Source organism: Chaetodon trifascialis, chromosome 20 (assembly GCF_039877785.1).
Source record: "Chaetodon trifascialis isolate fChaTrf1 chromosome 20, fChaTrf1.hap1, whole genome shotgun sequence".
In the NCBI taxonomy this organism is placed as follows: domain Eukaryota; kingdom Metazoa; phylum Chordata; class Actinopteri; order Chaetodontiformes; family Chaetodontidae; genus Chaetodon; species Chaetodon trifascialis.
The window spans coordinates 1,296,292-1,318,512 of NC_092075.1; the positions used below are offsets into that span (position 1 = coordinate 1,296,292).

At 47.5% G+C, this 22,221-nt stretch overlaps 1 protein-coding gene across 3 annotated transcripts in view; it reads left to right on the plus strand.

Annotated features, from left to right (window-relative positions):
• Positions 1 to 1,597: 1,597 nt before the first annotated feature.
• The window catches only part of LOC139348390 (unconventional myosin-XVIIIb-like), a 34,833-nt gene continuing 14,209 nt past the window's right edge, over positions 1,598 to 22,221 (plus strand). For all 3 annotated transcript variants that reach the window (XM_070988428.1, XM_070988430.1, XM_070988429.1), the window contains exons 1-28: positions 1,598 to 1,730; positions 3,629 to 3,800; positions 6,338 to 6,472; positions 6,552 to 6,896; positions 7,157 to 7,220; positions 8,271 to 8,383; positions 8,470 to 8,637; positions 8,729 to 8,939; positions 9,010 to 9,152; positions 9,291 to 9,391; positions 9,874 to 9,937; positions 12,850 to 12,994; positions 13,301 to 13,471; positions 13,698 to 13,788; positions 15,034 to 15,226; positions 16,268 to 16,348; positions 17,043 to 17,163; positions 17,268 to 17,415; positions 17,531 to 17,714; positions 17,809 to 17,944; positions 18,909 to 19,018; positions 19,115 to 19,180; positions 19,254 to 19,382; positions 19,583 to 19,726; positions 20,741 to 20,830; positions 20,914 to 21,033; positions 21,121 to 21,226; positions 21,985 to 22,109. In XM_070988428.1, the coding sequence (XP_070844529.1) occupies positions 3,753 to 3,800; positions 6,338 to 6,472; positions 6,552 to 6,896; positions 7,157 to 7,220; positions 8,271 to 8,383; positions 8,470 to 8,637; positions 8,729 to 8,939; positions 9,010 to 9,152; positions 9,291 to 9,391; positions 9,874 to 9,937; positions 12,850 to 12,994; positions 13,301 to 13,471; positions 13,698 to 13,788; positions 15,034 to 15,226; positions 16,268 to 16,348; positions 17,043 to 17,163; positions 17,268 to 17,415; positions 17,531 to 17,714; positions 17,809 to 17,944; positions 18,909 to 19,018; positions 19,115 to 19,180; positions 19,254 to 19,382; positions 19,583 to 19,726; positions 20,741 to 20,830; positions 20,914 to 21,033; positions 21,121 to 21,226; positions 21,985 to 22,109 (3,552 nt within the window). In that variant the 5' untranslated portion in view covers positions 1,598 to 1,730; positions 3,629 to 3,752. The remainder of the gene's footprint in view (positions 1,731 to 3,628; positions 3,801 to 6,337; positions 6,473 to 6,551; positions 6,897 to 7,156; positions 7,221 to 8,270; positions 8,384 to 8,469; positions 8,638 to 8,728; positions 8,940 to 9,009; positions 9,153 to 9,290; positions 9,392 to 9,873; positions 9,938 to 12,849; positions 12,995 to 13,300; positions 13,472 to 13,697; positions 13,789 to 15,033; positions 15,227 to 16,267; positions 16,349 to 17,042; positions 17,164 to 17,267; positions 17,416 to 17,530; positions 17,715 to 17,808; positions 17,945 to 18,908; positions 19,019 to 19,114; positions 19,181 to 19,253; positions 19,383 to 19,582; positions 19,727 to 20,740; positions 20,831 to 20,913; positions 21,034 to 21,120; positions 21,227 to 21,984; positions 22,110 to 22,221) is intronic.

The window sequence follows — 22,221 nt, forward strand, 5'->3', positions numbered from 1 at the left end:
ATTTGAGCGTTTTCGTGGCTGAAATGAGCCTCCGTGTGCAGAGTTAATGTACCTCAGCGTGTCCTCATGATGCCTCCAAGGCTTTGAATTCAATTCATGACACGAAATCAACGACCCAGAAGCAGATGAACCTGGAGGAGCCGGCAGGAGCTTTGATGATTTCCAGGAATATTTTCACATGTTCTGTTGCTTCACACCGAGCAGGAAGTTAACGGATGTTTACTTCTTTAAAGGTTTCATCACCAACTGACGTCCAGATGTACAAACCTCCATCCTGAGCTTCAGCTGCTCCACACACTCACCTGCAGCATGACACAGTACACATTAGCATGTTAGCATGCTGCTGTTAGCATTTAGCTCAAAGCAGCACAGTGCTGCACACACTGTCTCTGGGGGGCATGGAGCCCCTGCAGGAGGGGGCTCATGTTAGCTGAAGCTAATTGAACGCTGCTGAGTCACTCTGATCACCCGCCTCACCTCCTGAAAACTCCTGAAGGTCATTAAGTGGTCCAACGAGAGGAGACTAACGAGTCAGCTCAAACCAATCGAGGTCTGGACTAACAGGATGACTCAGCGTCTGTAACACGTATGATGTCAGACTTTAGTCAAACTCTCAGCAGCTGAACTTCACAAATGTTCATTAAAAATTTTTTTTTTCTTTTTTCTGCTTTCTAAGATCTTTCTGCAGCTGTTTCACCACCCGACAATTCATCTCAGCCTGTAACGGAACCTGTCCCTGTGCATTGCATCATGGGAGAATAATGTCCATGGAGAGCACATTTAAAAGTGTTTTTAGTCCAGTGTGAACTCACTACACACTAAAAGCTGCTCGGTGCACTTTAGATAGCATGTTAGCATGCTAACATTTTGTAGTTAGCAATAAACAAAGTACAGCTGAGGCTGATGGGAATGTCCTTTAGTTTTGGACGCATCAAAGGACGCACAGGTGAGGTCAGGACTTAAAAAAACCTGTCAGACCGGGAGCCTCGGTGTCCAGCTGTGGACGAGCGGCCATGTTTGAATGTTGTGGTAACCTGCAGATTGTACCTGTAATATTCTGAGCTGACGATCATCAGAGTTGTTAGCGGAGACATTTCAGTCAGGTCCTGGGGCAGCTAACGAGCGCTAACAGGCTGAATGAAAGCTGCATTCAGGTTATTCGTACGTCAACACGTTTCCAGCAGCCAGCTCTGCTGATTCCTCCTCTTCCTCACAGGAACCAGGAGGCTCCTCCTCACCTCAGCTGGAGCTGTCAATCAAAGCGGACAGCTGATCTGCAGATCTGCACATGTGCGCTCGTGTCCCCCGTCCAACAGCCGGCCTCCATGAACCCCCCCACCCCACCCCCACCCCCTGCACTCAAACACCCTCAGAAAAGTCGCCTCTTATGCAGCTAAAATGTTAAAACCAGCACATTCATTGTGGACTGTGCGTCTTTTCACGTCTCATTAGCTGTCTCGTGTGTCCTCCTCTGTGATCTGGCATCTAGCAGCTCTCCAAACAGGGTCGTGTCCCCTCCCCACCCCCTCCTGCAGATATTTATAGCCGCCAGCCCACCGTGTTGCTTATCACAGTGTGTGGCTCTATTTCTGACCACATGCCCGGCTCGGTCCGTCCTGCTCACTGTGCGTCTTTGCTGCTGTTTGTGAGACAGCGGGACTCTCATTCGGCCTCACGGGATCTTCATCAGCCTTCTGGATCTTTTAGCCGCTTTTTTGCCACTTTGGAAGGTACGCCGCCGTGTGTGTCGCTTACTGTCCGCCGTCCACAGACGTGAAGACATTCTGCAGGTTTTATTTATAGAGGATTTGTCTGAGGGCCGGGCTGACGGGGCCTGACGGGGCCTGACGGGGCCTGTGTGCTCCAGGGGCCGGGTGAGGTTTGACATTGGCTTCAGACCGAATGTGGCAGCAGCCCAGACGCCGTCTGCTTCACTTGGTTTTTATGGTGTTTCTGCCTCTGGTGGCTCATTAGGAGCAGATTTCTCCTCATTGGTCATAAACGTGTCCACTCGTGTGGGATCTACAGCTTGAGCCTGGTCACTGACGAGCTGTAGCATAGTTTTATGTTGAAACTGTGAGAATAAACCAGTTGGATTTAAAGTGAAAACATGATTTGCTGCTGTTTGTTGGCGTGAGGAGAAGCGCTGTCCTGATTGGCTGAGTGCCTCGTCCCGTCAAAGCTGTCGAGTTGTTTACAGGACCGGTCGCCCAATGAGAGGCCGGCATTTCATGCTGTCTGATGCAGCCTGAATGCAGTTGACAGGACGGGGCTGGAGTGAGACACATGCCACCAAAATGAGACAAACACTTAACGTGAGCTCACCTCCCACGATGAGATGAGAAAGCTGAAAATACTGGACTGACACATGAGAAGAGGGCAGAAAGGCCGGCTGTCCAAAAAGCCTCACGAGAGACATAAAATGCACATTGATTAATGAGATGAAGTGAATTAAAAGCCAGCGTTTAAGTAAGTAAAATGAGTCTTTCACAGTGATTTAAAAGAGGGCGCTGAGCAGCTGGCATCACTCCCAGTGGAAGTCGATTTAAAGTCAGTTTTGGGGGCTGCTGGTAACCAAAGCAAAGAGGCCAGAACGGCAGAACGTGGTCAGATTTTACCGTTACAGTCGGCTGGAAACAGAGAATAAGGAGGTTTTTCTCTCAGCGGCGTCTTTGTTACGTTAAATCCTTCAGAATTAAAAATCAGCAGGATTTCCAGCCTCTTGTACACTTTGTCGGCAGTGATGATCAAGTCTCTCAGCACAGCCTCTTCTGTACCTTAAGGTCAAAGGTCATCACTTCGGTTTTACGAGCGTAAAACATGACAAAGTTGTTGGGTTGTCAGTGACGTGACAGAGGAGACGTCTGAAGGATTTACAGACAGGTAACAGACCCGGAGGTGACGTGTGAACTGAAAACAGTAAAGGGCCAAGAATGGACCCCTGGGGGACCCCACAGGTGACCTCTGCACTGCAGGATGAGGCAAAGTCCTGCCACCCAGATTATTAATAAGCAGTGATGTGAGTCAGAGGCAGCAGAGAGGTCTGACAGGTTTAGAAAGCAGCGTCGTCGTTCATTGGAGGCGCAGGTTCAGTTCTACGACGCTTCAAACGTCTGACTGGAGCCGAGCGCACGACACTTTCTGCGATGACGAGAGGCTGACGTGGATGTTTATAGAAACGTGACAGACAATCCAAGTTTTCAGGAAATGAATGTGAGTTTAAGGAAGAAAACAGACGAACGGACTGCATGTTGTTATGTGAGATCATCTGAGCAGGTTCCTCACTGTCCAGCAGGCGTGTGTGTGTGCGTGCGTGCGTGCGTGCGTGCGTGCGTTTGTGTGTGTGTGTGTGTGTGCGTGCATGTGTGTGTGTGTCCAGTATGTTGAGATGAAGACGCTTGAAAAGCCGACAAAGACTGTATTGATCATGTGACGTCAGAGCCCGTTGACCTCCTGACAGAAAGACGAGGAGTCATAATAGAGACGCCTCAATGGACAGGAAGTGGCCGTGACGTGTGCGTGTGTGTGTGTGTGTGTGTGTGTGTGTGTGTGTGTGTGTGTGTGTGTGTGTGTCTCTTCCATCGTTTTCTCGGCTTCACAGTGAATCTAACTGTCTCTCTGTCACCAGGTTGTTTGTCTTCCTCTGCGCACACACACATCGCCGCTCTGACATCACACCTGGCTGACATCCGTGTGACCCCTCCCACACACCCCTGAACCCTGACCCCCCCACCCCCTCCCCCAGTGAAACCATGGCACTGTCTTCACGCTTGAAACTGTGGGAGAAGAAGGGAGGTGCAGTTTACTGCATGCTGCGTTCATCAGACACTAACATGTAATCTGTGTGTGTGTGTGTGTGTGTGTGTGCATTGATTACATGGTGAGTGGACCCTCTGTTCTAACCCTGAATCATCCTGACACGTCACCGTGAAGCCCGCCTGCTGCCGATTGGTCTGTTAGTCATCCTGCATGTTCGTTGGACGAGCTCGAGCTTTTTAAAGCCACAGACTGAATAATGTTTGATAATCAATACTTTTTTCTGCAATCAATACATCCTCCATTCAGAAAAGTGCTTAAATGTCATGTATGACTTTCTACTTACATTGAACATGAAGGGGAAATATTTTTACTGCATGACTGAAGTAAAAGTACCACAATAATGTAAAAATACTCCATTACAAGTTAAGCCTTGTATTCTAAAAATACAAAAAAAAGTACATAAAGTACATGCAAGTTTCTACTTTAAATATGTTAGAATAGAATCAGCTCCGCCTTGATGAGCCACATTAACATGAGTAATAATAACATAATAATAACAATATTGTCCAGAAGAAGTACTTCCAGTAACTTCCTGTACGTGATAATACTGATGTATATACTGAAGTATTAGTTAGAAACCTGTAGTTAAACCGTTAACAAACTGCCACAAATGTGCAGTAAGTCACACAGTAATATATATTTCAAGTTTGCTAACATTAGCCGCTTTAAGCTAACAGTCATACCAGACCAACTTGTCGCAGACGTGTCCTTTAACGTAAGAGACAGAGTTGATTTTTCTGTTTGAAGTTACGGTCTGAACACGTTGTTTGACCACGCTGGGACTCAAATCTTCTTCATGACCTCTGAAACAGATCCGGCAGTTCATGGCCTGACACACTCCAGCGCATGTTTTTTGACACCTTTTCTCCGGTTAGTCATCCAGCACAGAAGAACAAAAGCAGTTTCGAGCACCCTCGTGTGGGTCCTGGTCTAAATCTGGCCTCGGTGCTGGACTCATGTTAAGTCTGTTCATAGTGTTAAATTCAGCCTCCTGCCAAACTCTCTCATTCTGCAGCTCTGTCTTAGAAGGGGGACACCTGTCCTCTGTCCTCTGCTGACCTTTTTGATTTTCCCTGAGGTGTCAGCAGGTGAAACCTGTCAGTTTAATGTCAGGCCTCTGGCCGCCTCGCTGTCTGACAACTCTCATTCCCTCATGGCGGCCGTCAGACCCGCTGAGTCATCCTTCCTCTAAAGCTGGAAACTGAAAACGATTCTTAACTGTGGAGAGTCGAGGAGATTCTGGTTGAAGATGACTCTGTGAGGAGGTGAGAGGTCTGACTCCTGCTTCCTGTCGGCTATAATCACTGACCTGAACTGTGTTAGACCACTAAAGTCATCTGACTGCACTTTGTTGGTGGTGTTCAGGGTGTAGGAAGGTGGTGTTTCTGGTCACGTCCTGAACGTGGATCTAAACTCTGCTTTCAGCTCCGGCTTTGTTCTCCTGACAGAACAACCCGCTTCTTTATCTGCACCATCTATTTTCCAGCCTTGTCTACCATTTGGTGCTAGCACATGGTTAGCCTAGCATAGCTTAGCTTATTAAACACCTCCCAACACTTCTGCGGGTGGGGTGGATGGTTGCAGCCCTGTGTGTGGTTGCACTTTTGGTGGTTACATGATGATAAAGTAAACTGTCTTGAATTTCTTAAACACCTGAGTCAGGCTTCAGTTGCCTGCAGTGAACGTTTGCAGAAATACGTCGATGTATTCAGTATCCACGTTTTGCCGCTTCACACATACAGAACAGGATCTAAACCTAAAGCCTTCGACTGACTGACCTTCACCCTCACACAGAGCAGGCGAATGAAACGTCCTCTGCAGCTCAGAGCTTTGAAAACATCGTCCTTCACTGACAGCGTCCTCGTCCCTCTGAAAACACTGATCTCTGCAGCTTTATGAGGAACTGAAGAACAAGTTTCTGTTGATTTTTTAAAGCTGCTGAAACTCTTAGTCGGGAAAAAGAAACTGATTAAATATTCATGACTGAATATCCAACAGTAAATATCTAAATAAAAACATTTTCAGGTGTTGTATTAGAGTTTAACACTCAGCTAACCTGTTAGCCAGAACTGTGAGCTAAATGCTGCATGCTGATTGGTGCATGACATCGTCTTTTTCCAACGGAGCCCCGCCCACCTCAGACCAGAAAACTCTGAAGTCTTTAATGTGAAATAACTGCTGTACATCCATGGACCCACTGAGAAAAGCTGAGTGTGAATTTAAAGCCTTTAAATGTCGTTTTTTAGGAGTGTGAGAGTCGAGTGGAGGGAAAGTCTGAGACAAACATCTCCAAACCTGCACGAATAAATGTTAAAGTACATCGTAGAACTGTTTACTCAGAGCGCTTCAGAGACAATTATTGATTAAATGCTTTTTGAGGAGCTGTTACGTTTGCATGGGGAGGAATGAAGCTGCATGTCCAGTGTGCTTTCATCGTACATCACGATCACACAGTGACTGTCTGTCTGTCTGTCTGCTTCACCTGCTGCATCAATCCATGAAACCACAGATAAAAGAGGAGAAGACGCCGGTGGCCACGGCCGTCCCTCCTCCTCCGCTGTCGGCTCTGCCGGGCGGCTTCCTCAAACAGCTGGTCAGAGAAACCGAGAAGGAGACCAAACAGAAAGAGCCGGAGGTCAAAGACGAGAGAGCGGTGAGTGGCATCACAGTGCCAGAAGAAGAAGAAGAGCACTTCCTGAACTCTTCCTGAAACTTCCTCTTTCCTCCTGCAGCCAAACAAACTGAGCAACAACCTGGTGCAGCAGTTCCTCCTCCCCGATCAGACTCCTCCGATCCTGGAGGCCGAGATGTCCCTCCGGGCTCAGCAGCTGGTCGACAACAGCCAGCTCATAGTTCCTCCTGAGCCCAGAGATAAACAGGAAACCAGACAGGAAGTGACCCCGGAGCCGCCAAAGCCGCAACAGGACGTGATGTCAGAGAAGAGCAAGAAGAAGCCACAGACCGTGCAGAAACAGGGCAGGGTGGAGGAGGTGAAGCAGGTGGAGAAGAGAGAGGAGAGGCAGGAGCCAGAGGGGAGGCAGGCGGACGCAACGATAACCGAGCAGGTCAGGAGGGAGGTGAGTGTGAGGCGAGCTCCTGGAGGGGTTGACACGTTCACGCTTTCATTTACAGACGAGTCAACTTTGTCTTCTGATGAGTTAAGTTCAACATTGTGGGAAACATTTTGTTTGTTTGCTTTTCTCCCGACGGTCAGATGAGAAGATCGATTCCGGCCAGCAGCCAGTTAGCTTAGCTTAGCACAAAGACTTGAAACAGATGGAAACAGCTAGCCTAGCTCTGACCAGAGGTGACTGTCGTTCCCCTGTTTCTCTCTCAGGTGAGGGATGTTTGGTACGAAGCTGGAACTGTGTGGTATGTTCACAAGGACGGTTTCACCCTCGGTGAGTCATTAAAACAACCACACACACAGACACACACACAGACACACACACACACACACACACACACACACACTGGATTTCTGTTTAAACATCATCAAACATAAGAAAACTTAAATGATGTTAACGTGTCATGAATGACCACTGAACTGATCACAGGTGAGTTAATCAATAGACAAAGTTCTTCTTCTGCAGTTTGGATCCACATTAAACTCCCAAACAGAAACGTCTACATGCATAGAAAGTGAAATTTGTGAAGAAGCAGCCAATCACAGAGCTTTAAATTCTGTGACCTGCTGCAGTAATGACGGGCTTACATCGCCTTAAACCAGCTGACCTTCAGATCCTGGATCAGTTCTGCATTAACTCTGTAAATATTTAAAATCCAAACAAAACCTGTGGAATTAGCTCTGACTGACTTCTTCTCTGCAGTAACAGCAGCAGAGGCTCATGGGTATTGTAGTATTTACATCCATAAACATCCAACACATAATCTGCTGCTTTGGCCACGAAGACGAGTGTGAACACAGTGTCGTGTGTGGATTAGAAGAGTCCTCTGCTAATCTCCTCTAATCTGTGAGCCTGGGAAATTACCCACAAATCATGTTGTGTGTTAGCTACAGCAGAGTCGCTCCTGACGCTGCTGCTCCAATCTGCTCAATATCCATCTGTTCATTCCATCCATCCATCCATCCATCTACCGCACTGCTTTGATCCCATTAAACCTTCATATGGACCCCTGATCCCCGACCCCTGACCCCTGACCCCGCTGTTTTACATGCAGGGATCAGAGAATTATTCAGGAAAAGCTCAGAGAGACGTAAACACACGACCAAACATCAGAGCTGGAGAGTAACTAAGTACATTTACTCAAGTACTTATGATACTTTGCACTTCACGACCTTTCAGAGGGAAATCTTCTGCTGTTTTTCATTCATTCATCTGTGGTGACTCAGGGTTGATATCAGGTGTTCTGCAGTGGACAGCTTTACCTGTAGGTGTTCTATCAGTGAGATCGGTGCTCTCTGATTGGTTGGTATGAACTTGTTCCAGCCACTCATCTGAAGCCAGATGAAGGCACACCTGAACTCCCAGAGGGCCGAGTGAGGGTCCGCCTGCAGAGCGACGGCTCACTGCACGACGTGACGGAGCATGAGATCGAGAAGGTAGTTCAGTCCTTTTCCCTTCAGTGTCCCTCTGTGCCGTTGACACTTCAGAGGACTGACGGCGTCTCCATCGTCCTCCTCCACAGTGCAACCCATCAGAGCTGGACCTGTGTGAGGATCTGAGCGACCTGCAGAGCGTGAACGAATGCGGAGTCCTGCACACTCTGAGCTGTCGAGCTAAAGCCAACATGCCGCTCACGCACGCCGGACCCAACCTGGTCAACTTCTGGCCTCCGTTACAGGCGCACAGCAAGGTGAAGTCCACTCACCCTGAGCGCTCCACGTTCAGAGGCGCCTCTGGAAAATAACCTGTCTTTAACTTCCTGACTCCTTCTTCTCTGTCAGACTCCAAAGTCTCGGCGAGGGGAGTCGGTGTGGGACGCTCCTCCTGCTCTGGCTGCTCTGGTCAAACGGGTGTACGTGTCCATGGTCGGCACCAGGAGGGACCACAGTGTGTGCGCGGTGGGACGCAGCGGGACCGGCAAGACCACCGCGTGCCAGGCCTTCGTGCACGCCCTCCTCAAACAAGCCGGGACCACCGGGGAGAAGATCAGCGGTGAGTAGAGCGGCTGCGTGCGCTCACGGCCTCGCCGGGCAGGCTGTTAACTCCTCTGTTCTGTCCCCAGTGGAGCGCGTCCAGGCCATGTTCACCATCATGAAGTCTTTCGGCTGCGTCAGCTCGCAGCACAGCGACGCCTCGTCTCGGTTTGCCATGGTCTTCACTCTGGACTTCAACCACGCTGGACAGGCTGCTGCTGGACACCTACAGGCACGCACGCACACACACACACACACACACACACACACACACACACACACTTTACAGAGTCAAACATGGCCACCCTGATGCAGAGTTACTCACGCCTCCCTCTGCTCCCTCCTCCACCTCCTCCTGCTGCTCCATCAGACGATGATGTTGGACAAATGGAAAGTGTGTCAGAAAACTCAGGGAGAGAGTAACTTCCTGGTCTTCTCTCAGATGCTGGCAGGACTCAGCACAGAGATGAGGTAATCCCCGGAGGTGCAAGTAACTAAGTACATTTACTCACAAACTGTACTAAAATGTTCAGGTACTGGTACTTAAGATGGAGATGTGGTAATTTGACAGATGTAGTTACGAGTTACTTTGCAGATTGAGACCACATAAAAAACATAATAAACCAGTTAACGATTGTTCTCATTTAAATGATGTTTTTAGTCCAAATATTTAATATTTCACCAACAAAATCGAAGATAAAAGTAAAGTTTCAGAGAAAGAATCAGAGATCAGACACAGGAGACATTTTACTGCAGAATGTGTACTTTTACTGCATGACGCTGACAGTATTTGTGTACTTTTACTTGAGCACGATGTTGAATGCAGGACTTTTGTTTGTAGCAGAGTTTTTCCACAGTGTCATATTGGTGCTTTCACTTTGTTAAAGGCTCTGAAAGCTCATGTCGTACACATGTTTGACGTCTTCTGACGGTTTCTGAATGTTCTCCATCAGGACAGAACTGCAGCTGCATCAGCTTCCTGAGTCCAACTCTTTTGGTATCGTTCATCCCACCAAGGTAGAGTACAGCAGACTAACCTGAGCAGACCGACTCACCTGTGACACATAATGACACGAATGATGAAAATGGAGCCGTTGTTGATGTTATTAGTAACACCTGTGCTTTTCCTTCTCTGATGTCTGCTGTGAAAAAAGTCTATTCAGGCACATTTATGACAACAGTTTAATGTTGAATGGAAAATACCACTAATTTACTAAAATCAATTCTCATGCTCAAAGCTCGACAGCGCTGAGTGGGATTTTAAAACATGAGTGGATCATAATGGAAGGATGACGGCACAAACACACATTCACAGCGACTCACATCGAGCCTGTCGGGCGGATCGGACGACTGGGTATCGATTGAAGAGTTAATACATCCAAGAAGCATTGGAGACAAACTGAAACGTGACTGTTAAAAGCTCCTGTGGAGGAGGTTTGAGTTAGCGTTTATTGATCCAGTCTGAATGATCGGTGTGGGAGAGAATCAGAGAGACAGAATACGACGAACCTTCATGAATACCATTCATTCATGTGTTTTTGGTCTAGAATTTCTTCTTGTTCTGGTGTTTTTGTCACTTAGTACCCCCACCAGCCCAGTAAAGATGAGCCTGAAAGGCCGATCCGAGGCAGACCCAAAGTCTCTAATGGCATGTTTAGGTGCTCACCTAAAAAGGCAATGTGACGTATATTTATATACATAAATATCTATATTTATATTCATGGAATCTAAATTTTGGGCATCATTATTCACATTTAAGGTATTTATACTATATTTTGGCTATATCTTATCTTTAAATTGAGGCCATTTTCTATATTTATCAGTTCAAAATGTGAGTGATATCCCTGTTAGACCTGAATTCATTGATTTGAGGTGACTGAAGCTGTTGTTAAGCCACTTCAGAGGCAGTCTGGTGTGTTCAGAATTTCATTGGCTATTGAAGCGTCAGTCATCTGTACTATCGGCTGTGATTGGTTCAATCTTCACATGGTAGTAGAGAAGGAGGCCCTTCTGTTTAAATCACTGTTATTGGCTGCTCTGGTTAATAGGCTTCATATGGCCGATCGTGATTGGTCAAGTCAGTCATTTCAAACCTGAGACTCCTCAAAGTAACTTGAACCAAGATGGCGCCGACTGTTTGTTTCCAGAAGCTTCTGCAGAAAACACCGAAGACAAGCGGAAGACGAGCTCATCGTGTGCTAATTTTTCAGGAGAAAACATCTTTCTGTGGATTATTATCATGTTTTGGACTAAAAATGTTGGCTGTAGTGGATCTTCTGGACCTTTGTGGATGTTTCCAGACCGTTTTGTGGGAGTTTTATTGATCATAACCGGTGAGTTGCCTCAGTGATGCGTCAGTTTTTAAAACGTCTTCTTGTCTGTTGTTGGTGTTTATTGAGCCTCTTGTTGTGACTGTATCCTGAAATGCTTTGAATCATCAGTCGATTCACGTGAGTCTTCGCTTTCAAACGGTGTTTGGTGTGAGTATGAAGGTGAACATAGCTTTGGTGTCAGTAGACCAGAAGATAAATAAACGGTTAGAAACGCTGCTTCCGCCCACGAGCGGGACGTCGGATCAGTGAGGCGGTTTAACGGTTTCACGTGCGTCACCACCAACTTCTGGACTGTAGGTGACTGACCAGGTGAAGGTGGATTTTTTTCTTTCAATAGCTTTAATGTCAGATATTTGTACTACACTATTACTATTACTGGAGAAGTAAGATTTACCTTGTCATGGAGTATTTTGGTGCCTCTCATGTTTAATATTAATAATTTTATGGAAAATCTAGGTCATGTGACCTAGTGGTTCCAGACTGTTTTATTACTGAGGACCAATAAGGCACACATTTATATTTTTATGGAAAAAAATGCAGATTTTTGACATGAAAATATGAATTTAAAGTATGAGCTTGTAAATACTCCATATGCTGAGGATCTTATTTGTCCTGAGTAGTAATACAATCTGATATTAGGTCACATGACATGGAAGCCATGGAAAAAAACCTGACCTGGAGCGAACATCTGCTGAATGCTTCGTGCTGACTTCACCTGGTCGTGAACTGACCCTGATTTGAAACTCAGGTGGATTCTCATCAGATTAATAATCTCTAGTAAATGTGGCTAAGAGGAAATGAAAGTGCAGTAAATCTCATCTGGGTGCAAAACTGTTGATCTGAGCTGTGAAAATGAAGCTCGAATGATTTGAATGTTTCTCCAAAGTTTCCACCAACTTTGTGTTTTCTGAGGGAAGTTTAACACCAAGTGGATTAAACTCTGGATCTGGAGCTCAGTGGGAAGTCTGGATCTTCTTCAAGGTGTTTTCTTCACCTGCGCCTGACTTTCTTCTCTAATGTCTCACATTCTTCAGCCATATTTCTTCAGATGAATATTTCCACCTCTCCGTGCTGAACTGTTGACGAAGACTTCAATTTTCCTTTTTTTATATATTTATTTGGTGTTGTGTGACGTCCTGCTGTTGAGAGGTTTCATATCAAGTTACATACTCACTCTCCAACTCTGGACTTCATTCTTTTCACTGTTTGTATTTTCACAGTCATATAAGTGCTTATATTCACCACATGACTTGTTTAGGACACTTTAGAAGCCGAGATCAGCTTCTGACTATGGCGTGATCTCACCGCAGTCTTTCATTTGACACTCTTCCTCACAGCGTCTTACACATTAAGAAATCATTTCTAGATCGGCATGAAATGACAGAACAGATCTTTCTGTGCTGATGATGTTGCTGCGACCACAGAGCTCATGTAAGAGTGAAGCCGTGGAGCGAAAAGAGAAGACAAATGAGCCAAAGACGCTGTTTGAAGAGGTGCAACCAGCAGCGACGAGACTCAGGATGTCATATGAGATGAGACTCAACTGTTCTTCCTGTCTGTCTATTCGTCCTTCTGCCTCTGTCCGTCCGTCCGTAGGTTGAGGAGAAACAGCGAGCGTCTGTCGCCTTCACCAAGCTGCTGGCTGCCATGGAGACGCTCGGCTTCTCAGCCGGCGAGCAGAAGGCGATCTGGCACGTTCTGGCTGGGATTTACCACCTGGGAGCTGCTGGAGCCTGTAAAGGTAACACAGATCATCATCACCACCATCACCACCATCACCACCTCTCACACCATGTCAGTAAACCTGTGAGAGACACACACACACACACACACACACACACACACACACACACACACACACACACACACACACACACACACACACACACGCTGACTTTGGATAAGAGAAAACTTTACTTTTGTTGTGTCTCAGATGATACTTTGAGTATATTTTGAGCATGTCTTCATTGTAGTGTTGGTACTTTTACTGAAGTAACTCATCCTGAGTGACCTGTGTCCTCTGTGTGTCCTCGCCGCCTCGGCTCAGTGGGCAGGAGACAGTTCCTGAGCTTCGACAGCGCTCAGGTGGCGAGCGGCGTGCTCGGCTGCGAGGGAGACGAGCTGCACACGGCCGTCTTCAAACATCACCTCCGACAGCTGCTGCAGAGAGCCACCGGGGGCAGCAGAGAGCGGAGTCCTGCTGCAGAGACAGAGGAGGGTGAGACGTGCGCGCGCGCACACACACACACACACACACACACACACACACACACACACACACACACACACACACACACACAGGGGATGACAGAGTCTTCAGCTGACACGAACCATGAAGGCCTGTAATGAATTTAATCAGAGTTCTGGGGCGTTGGACGTCCCACATGATGCATTCATTGAAGCAGAACCGTGTGAGTCCAGGTCTGTGGTTCTGGTCTCTGCAGGTCCCAGACTGACAGCGGCTCAGTGTGTTGAAGGAATGGCTGCTGGACTCTACGAAGAGCTCTTCACCGCTGTGGTCTCACTCATCAACAGGTACAGACGCTCCTCACGCATTGACATGCGTCCACAGGTGGTTTTCAGAAACACTCACGTCTCAGAGCAACAGGAAACCAGAAGAATCTCTTCTTCTTTACTTCCTGTTTGCTGTTTATTAAAGCGCAGGACGGACAGTCAGAGTCTCAGATGGTTAAACTCTGTGTTCACCTGTTTACACCTTTCTGTTCTCTGCTGTCAGACACTGAACGATATAAACTGAGATTTGATGGCTGCTCATAAGAGCACCTGTTCACCAGGTGAACACCTGTGCTGAGAAATCACTGGTTTGTGATGTTAGACACAGTCAGCATACATGCAGCTGCATGAGAACACCTGTGTGGAGAGATCAGACATGCTGACGTTTGAATTGAGTGAAGAAGAAGAAGATTGACTTCCTCACTTTGTTGACACGAAGCTGCAGACGACACCTGTGTCGTGGTTTTCTTCTTCTACGGCAAAGCTTGTGTTTGTCATATTCATCCACTCCAGACCGTTTCTCAAAGCTCGATGTTTGGCTGATTAAACCTGCCGGCTGAGTGTGGATCAGTCTGTGAAGGCGTAGACTAAGTACATTTACTTAAGTACAATTTTGAGGTGCTTACTCAACTCCACTGCAGTGTCGTATTCAAATATTGTACTTTTTCTCAGCTACTTAGTTTTAGTTACATCGCAGGTTCAGATTAATGGTACAAGCTACAGTAAATGAAACAAATACAATATCATGTATGATTATATTTAAAGTTGAAATAAGGCAGTTTAGCAGCTGCACCTTTAAACATTAATGCTTAAACACATTTATGAGTGTTTTATTTCCACCATGTTCTGCCAGTAGATCCCTCAAAATCTCTCCCGTTGGTCCTTTGAATAACATTTTGAACGCAGTACTTTTACTTCTAGCAGAGTATTTCTTTCTGCTTCAAGTATCCGTGTACTTCTTTCAAGTCAAGTCAACTTTCTTGTCGATGCTGCTATATGTACAGGACGTGCACAGGAATGAAATATCGTTTCCCTTACATCCCTGGTGCAAACAGCAATAAACATGAAATATAAGAGCTTCAGTTTGTGGCTGCGTTTCCAGACTGACTGTCTGTGGTGCCACATGGATCGCTGTTGGTTTCAATGAACGCTGCTTGTTTTCCTTCCAGTATTCGACTGTAATACTCACAGCGGCCACCTGTGATGTTGAGGGGGTGGTGTCACGTGATAAAGTGTGTGTCTTTGCGTGTGTGTGTGTGCGTGCAGGGCTCTGAGCAGCCAGCAGCTGGCGTTGGCCTCGGTCATGGTGGTGGACACGCCGGGCCTGAGGAACCCGAGACACTCTGCAGAGGAACGAGGAGCCAGCTGGTCCGAGCTCTGTCACAACTACCTGCAGGAGAGGCTGCTGGAGCACTACCACACACACACCTTCACACACACACTGGAGAGGTACACACAGGTAACGTGGAGTCTGCTCGTCAGCTGATGCCTGTCAAAATGTCTGTTTTTGTCCTGGTTAATGAGACATGATGAAATAAGTCTTTCTCAGGCATGACACATCAGATTAGTTCCTTTTATTCCTCTGTGTCTGAGAGTTTAAAGTGCAGCTGAATTCAGTCTGTTTCAGCAGGACTGATGGCAGTCAGTGTGTAGAACACCGATTAAAGCAGCTGATGATTTCTTGTTGGATAATTTAGCTCCTGTATGTGAAGGCTCTTCCCCAACGACCACTCCGCTCAGCTTTTCTGTTCTGGCTGAAACGATAACAGAAGCTAACAAGAAGCGCTCTGCTGCTGCCCAGAGAGCACAAAGCACCAAACTGTCTGTTTGAAGAGTCAAAACTGAAGTTTTCCTCTCAGCCTAAAGCTGATCAGACCACACAGCGCGTTCAAAGTGGACTCAAACGACGGTTCCTCCGGCAGCAGACCTTCCCATCAGCCTCAGCTGCACTTCAGTGTAATCACTGAAGTCAGTTAAAGCAGCTCGCTGGTGAAGGTACGAGAGACAAACTACAAAAACCTCAATGTGGTCGTTTAAGCTGCTGCTCCAGTGAGACGCTGTCACTCTGCGGCAGCTTCTTCTTCTTCTCTCTGTGAATTATTGAGCAGACGAGCTAAACGCCGTCTGTTTACAGCTGTTAACATCTCAGAGTCTGACGGGTTGGTCTCTTTGTTCTGCTGCTGTACAATAAAATGAACTCAGATACTCAAACTGGCCTTGAAGAAAGTTCTCGGAGTGCTTTGTCTGTTGAAGAGAGCTTTGCGTTCTCTCTCCTGATGGGCTTCAGGCTTCATTGTGTTGTTTTCAGTCATTTGAGCTTATTGTGATTTAACCTTGGATGCATTCTTACTGTCCACTATATAAAATGCTGCAGTTGTGGGTGAAAAACCTTCATCCTGTCCTTTATCTGCTTGTGTTTGTCCAGTTTTCAGTGTTTAATAATATTACACGTCATAATAATGTGATATTATGAGTAACCGGCTCTGCTCGTGTGCTGCAGGAGAAGATCCCCGTGGAGCTGGAGAATCCAGAGAACAGCCCAGCGGAGGTGGTGTCAGCCATCGACCAGCCGCCTCCACAGGTTCACACCCCATAATAACTCAGAATAATCACAGTGCACATAAAGCAGGGAAGGAGATGACTGTGCAGCTTCACCATCCTCCTGTTTCTTAAAGGGCCACCGCCCTCATTTTATACACGAAGGTCAGTGAACTCGTCATCACGACCTCTTCTGTGGCTCTGCAGGAGTCCGGTCTGATGGAGGTCTGACTTACAGGGTGGAGGTTTGTGGAGTCCAGCGGGCAGGGACGGTCTGATGGCTGCTTATTTAGGATCAGGTTTCAGATGCTTTTTAATAGGATCCAGTGTTTTTGAGCTTGGTCTGTATTATGACTGACATGTCAGGATGTTTCGGCTTCTGCTGCTTCCAGTTTTTTGCTGGAGTCCCCCATCCATGAGTTAAAAATGTCTCTAAACATCTACATGTTTATCTACAGTAACTATTATCCTAAAATAATATCTAGATGTAAAGATGTGAATATAATTATATGTATGCACCCTGCTTTACCTGCAGTGTCCTCCTCAGAAGGTAAACGTGGTGAAAATGTTCATTTCTTCTTTTCACTCCATCCACCATCTGCCTTTAACATCGTGTGTGTGTGTGTGTGTGTGTGTGTGTGTGTGTGTGTCTGTGTCTCTCTGTCTCTCTCTCTCTCTCTCTCTCTCTCTCTCTCTCTCTCTCTCTCTCTCTCTCTCTCTCTCTCTCTCTCTCTAAGGTCCGGGCGGCAGATGGAGACCCCAGAGGTCTGCTGTGGGTTCTGGATGAGGAGATGGTGACACCAGACTCCAGTGAGAACAGAGCCCTGGAGAGAGTGAGCCAGTATTACAGCAGCACAGGTAAAAGCCCTCAGCTGCACACACACACACACACACACACACACACACAGAGTTCAGGTCAGGTCAGGTCAGTGGTGGGTGCTCAGTCCATGTCTGTCCTGCAGTGCGTCAGTGCGAGCAGCCCCTGCAGTGTGAGGTGAACCACCTGATGGGCTCGGACCCGGTCCGCTACGACCTGACCGGGTGGTTCGGTCTGATCCAGAACAACCTGTCCGCCCTGAACGCCGTCTCTCTGCTCCAGAACTCCACCATGTGAGTGTGTGTGAAGGCCCCGGAGGCTGAACGCTGACTGTAATGTGCAGTTTGTTCAGGTCGACGTGTCACACTGTCGTACATGACGGCCAGCTTGTCTCTCCATTTTCCTCAGAGCCGTGGTGAAGGCCATGTTCGCCCCCAGGATCTCTCTGCCCCCTCTGTGTCGAGGTCTGGGGGGCCTGGAGGGCGGCAGCCAGCGCTCTCTGCAGAGGAACGGCACCATCAGGAAAACGTTCAGCGGAGGGATGGCGGCCATACGCAGACACTCCCAGTGCATCGCAGTCAAACTGCAGGCAGTGAGTGCAGCAGTACACGCAGTACACGCAGTATCTGGTGAGTATACCTGAAGTGTCACTGGATGCTTTCAGCCTCTCTGTCGCCGCCCTGCAGGATGCTCTGGTCAACCTGATTCGTCGAGCCAGACCGGTGTTCCTGCAGTGCGTCAGCTCAAAGACCGACGTCCCGGCGCTCAGAGTCCAGCTGCACTCCACACAGATCCTGTCGGCCCTGCAGTTCCACCGCACAGGTCACTGCTCTTACTCATTACTGCGCTTAAATGCAAATCAGAGACCCTTGTTCTACACTTTTCAAGCTAGGTTATGGATGATAGGAGTTGGCAGTTGATCAGTGAGTGTTTTCTGTCAGTATTTCTGGCTTTATCTGCCAGGTGTGCTGCAGGAGGAGTTTATAGTTGTTGGTAATTATATTAGTAAAAACGTGTATCTGCATGCAGCTACGTTAGCTTGTTCTAAATCGTTTAGAAACTGGCCATAAAAGCAAAATTTCACCCTTTAAATCAACATTGTACAAAATAAATTAAAGACTTGACAAGCAGTTTCCAAAATGAGCATAAAGCACAAAGAGCCTGCAGGAGCCCCTGAAAGTGAGCAGGTCTCTCCATTTAGCTCCACTTCACTTTAAGAAATGAGCCTTTTTTAACGTGGGCTGGCACAGAGCTGCTGAGCGAAGCAGCAGCACACTGATCGCAGCCTGAATTCAATAGATTATAGGATTAAAGGTGGAGCGGCGGTGCTGACCTGGGAGCAGTGCTGGATGCAGTCCAGTCACAAACACATCACAAACCGCTCACTCTTAAAGTTTTATTATTGGAGCGAAACATTCGGAAATAAAGGAAACATCAATCAGAAGTCCTCACGAATGCAGGAGTTTAATGTTCAGAAGGTGTGTTTGACAAAACTTTCCCACATAATCCAACAGGAAAGAGCAGAAGAGTTGAATGAACAGAAGTTTGTGATGTTTCTTTAAAGTTCTTCTGGTCGTTTGTGTTTAACAAGCCAAACATCTTCTGACTGTTGTTTGTTGCTCTTCATCGCCTCCGTCTCCTCTCTGCCATCTTCTTCTAATTAGTTTAAACTTTTAATTTGCTTCAGTTTCAGTTTCGTCTCACTGAGCAAAGTCTTCTCTCTCTCTCACACCTTGAATTCCAGGTTAGCACAAACATGGCTCTAAACTCCGCCTCTCTCCCTCAGGTTACCCAGAACACATGACTCTGAGCGACTTCAGGTGTCACTTCCAGGCGTTATCTCCTCCAATTATGAAGCGTTACGCTTCGATGTTTGTCAGCCACGACGAGAGAAAGGTCAGGCGGCTCGTCTCGTCTCGTGTCAGCAGCTACATACATACAAACTCTGACCTGCAGCTCAGAATCAGTGGGTTTCTTGTCTCTGTGTCTCAGGCGGTGGAGGAGCTGCTGGTGGACTTGGATCTGGATAAGAGGAGCATCGTCGTGGGAGCCGGCAGGGTGAGCACACGGGTGAGCTCGGCACAGCATGAATCCAGCTGAGGTGATGCGTCATGCGCCTTCTCCCCCTCAGGTGTTCATGAAGCGAGGCGTGCTGCGTTACCTGGAGCAGCAGAGGGACCAGCAGGTCACCGGCTGGTTGGTCCACCTGCAGGCCGCCTGCTTGGGACATCTGGCCCGTCAGAAATACCGCAAGCTCAAGGTCCACGTCGCTCCGTTAGACGCAGGTCGTACCAGCTTCTCTGTCACTTCAGTCAAATGGGGACTTATTTTGGAGTGTGTGTGTGTGTGTGTGTGTGTGTGTGTGTGTGTGTGTGTGTGTGTGTGTGTGTGTGTGTGTGTGTGTGTGTGTGTGTGTGTGTGTGTGTGTGTGTGTGTGTGTGTGTGTGTGTGTGTGTGCAGGTGCAGCACATGGCGCTCAGCTGTCTGCAGAGGAACCTGCGGGCTCTGTGGGTCGTGGCCAAGTGGAGCTGGTGGAAACTTTTCTGCAGAGTGCGTCCTCTGCTGGACGTCAACATGGACAACGAGAGACTCCGAGCTAAAGAGGTGCACGCACACACACACACACACACACACACACACACACACACACACACACACACACACACACACACACACACACACACACACACACACACACACACACACACACTCTGAGAGGGTTGATACCGCTTAGCTTAGCTTAGCATAAAGACTGGAAACAGGGAAGCAGCTGCTCTGTGAGCTGTGACTTCAGGCTCTACTGTACATTAACTTAAGTGCTGTGCTTACCTGCAAATATAAGGTACTTGTACTTTACTTGAGTATTTCCACTCAATGTCACTTTAAACTTCCACTCCACAACATCTCAGAGGCAAATGTTGTACTTTTCGCTCCACTGCATTTGTGAGTTTTCGTTACTTTCCAGATTAGGGTTGTTCATCCCCTTCCTGTCCAGTGAAAAGCTCTTATCTCCAGATGTGTTGAATGTTTGAGCTGAACTGAAGGATGAAGAGTTCCTTCTGGTCTTCTTCAGCTCAGTAAACTCTTAAAAAAGCCTCTTGGATCAGCTGAAAAAGCATCGTCACAAAAGCTGAAAACAGCCTGTTTTTCTGAGCTCGTCACACTGTTTGGAGATACGTGGTTCTCACAGGACGCCGCGCTGCAAACCTGTGATGATCTTCTAGAATCTGAAGCATTGATGAAGATTAAAGCAGCAACAAGAGATAAAGGAGTTCAATGAGCTCCAGCTGGAACATCTACAGCAGTAAAAACAGGAATAGAAATAAAGGTCAAGACTGATGAAGTGTCAGCAATCATGATGCATTGTGGGTAAAGTGTGTCTGATCTATATTTAGACACAAAAAACAAACATGTGTTGTTTTCTTTTGATCAGTGAAAGTTCAGTGTTTTAGCTGCAGCCTGAGCGATGAGACAGAGACATGAGACGGACAGGCAGCTGATTCGTCCAATCGTTAGAGTTCAGTCAGGTCGAGCCTCTGAGCAGCAGGTGGTCGTCACGGCGCTCAGATCAGATCAGAACTCAGGTCATGAAACACAAGCTCTTTCTCCTCATGTCAGGACGAGATATCGGCTCTGAGGCGACGCCTGGAGAAATCAGAGAAGGAGAGGAACGAGCTGAGGCAGACCACCGACAGCCTGGAGACCAAGGTCTGAGCTGCAGCGCGCACACACACACACACACGCACATGCACGCACACACACGCTGCTCATGTTGCTGTGTGTGTGTGCAGGTTACGGCTGTGACTTCTGAGCTAAGTGATGAGCGTTTTCGTGGCGATGCGGTGGGTCAGGCTCTGGACGTGGAGAGGGCAGAGAGACGCCGACTCAGCAGGGAGAACAGAGACCTGCAGGTAGAACAAGTAATCTATTACTCTGTGTGCCTGAGACGATTTCCTCCTCCTCCTCCTCTTCAGTCAAACGTTCTGTTCCTTCATCAGGCTCGTCTAGACCAGTGTAGAGTCGCCATGGAAACCCTGGAGAAGCAGCTGGAGGAGGAGAAAGTGAAAGTGCAGAGCGCTGAGAGTCAGAGAGGAGCAGGAGCAGGTAACGAGCAGGAGGCGTGAGACACAAGTCCTTCGTCTGAAGGGACGCACAGGCCTCACGCAGGAGACTGCAAAGAGTTCGGAAGCTTTTTAAACATCAGTAAAACAGGAAGTGATCACCTGATGATCCGTAAACTGACCTGAGAACAGCTTCAGTGTTCTTCCTCATCAGCTTCATCGATTTGACAAAAACACCTGTTTGGATCATTCCACAGGTAAACAGGCTCACTGGTCACAGGTGAGAGGACAGTGACTGGGTTGTTCATAGAGGATGGAGCGAGTTCACCACTTTGTGAGCACATGAAGGATGAAGGAGATGAACACATGAAGCTGCTGTCAGTGAACAGATTGATTATTGATGATTGATTGTGGTTTGATGCAGGTTTTAAACATCAGCAGAAGTGAAACAGCAGGCTGTCATTAAACACAGAGACAGGAGTATTTTCATATTCATGTTTCTTTATATACTTTAAAAAATGAGACCAGACTTCATCAAACCTCCTCTGGTAATTATTAGTCCCGTGATTAAAGATTCAAAAGGAAATGTCATTAATTTTAACCATTCGTCAGAAACTGCCTTTGACTGACTCCAGTGATGGAGAACAATCCCTGAACCCTGAAATACTTTAGCTGCAGTCAGAACTGGGCGATCTTTGGCCTCTGAGCCGGACCGCTGCAGCTGGTTTAAAGCTAAAAGACAGACAGAGGAGCGTCTCCGGTTTGAAGTGACCCCGTCCGTCATCCGTCTCTCCCCCACAGACGGCGAGCTGGCCATGCAGCTGGAGTGCTGCCAGACGGAGGTCGAATTCGTCCGCAGACGACTGAAGCAGACGGAGGAGAAGCTGGAGGCCGAGAGACAGACCCGACAGCAGCTCGATACCAAGGTGAGGTGGACGCCGTGACGTGCGCCACGGCGCTGATGGCCGATTAAATGTCTGAAGGTGATGACAGTGTGTGTGTGTGTGTGTGTGTGTGTGTGTGTGTGTGTGTGTGTGT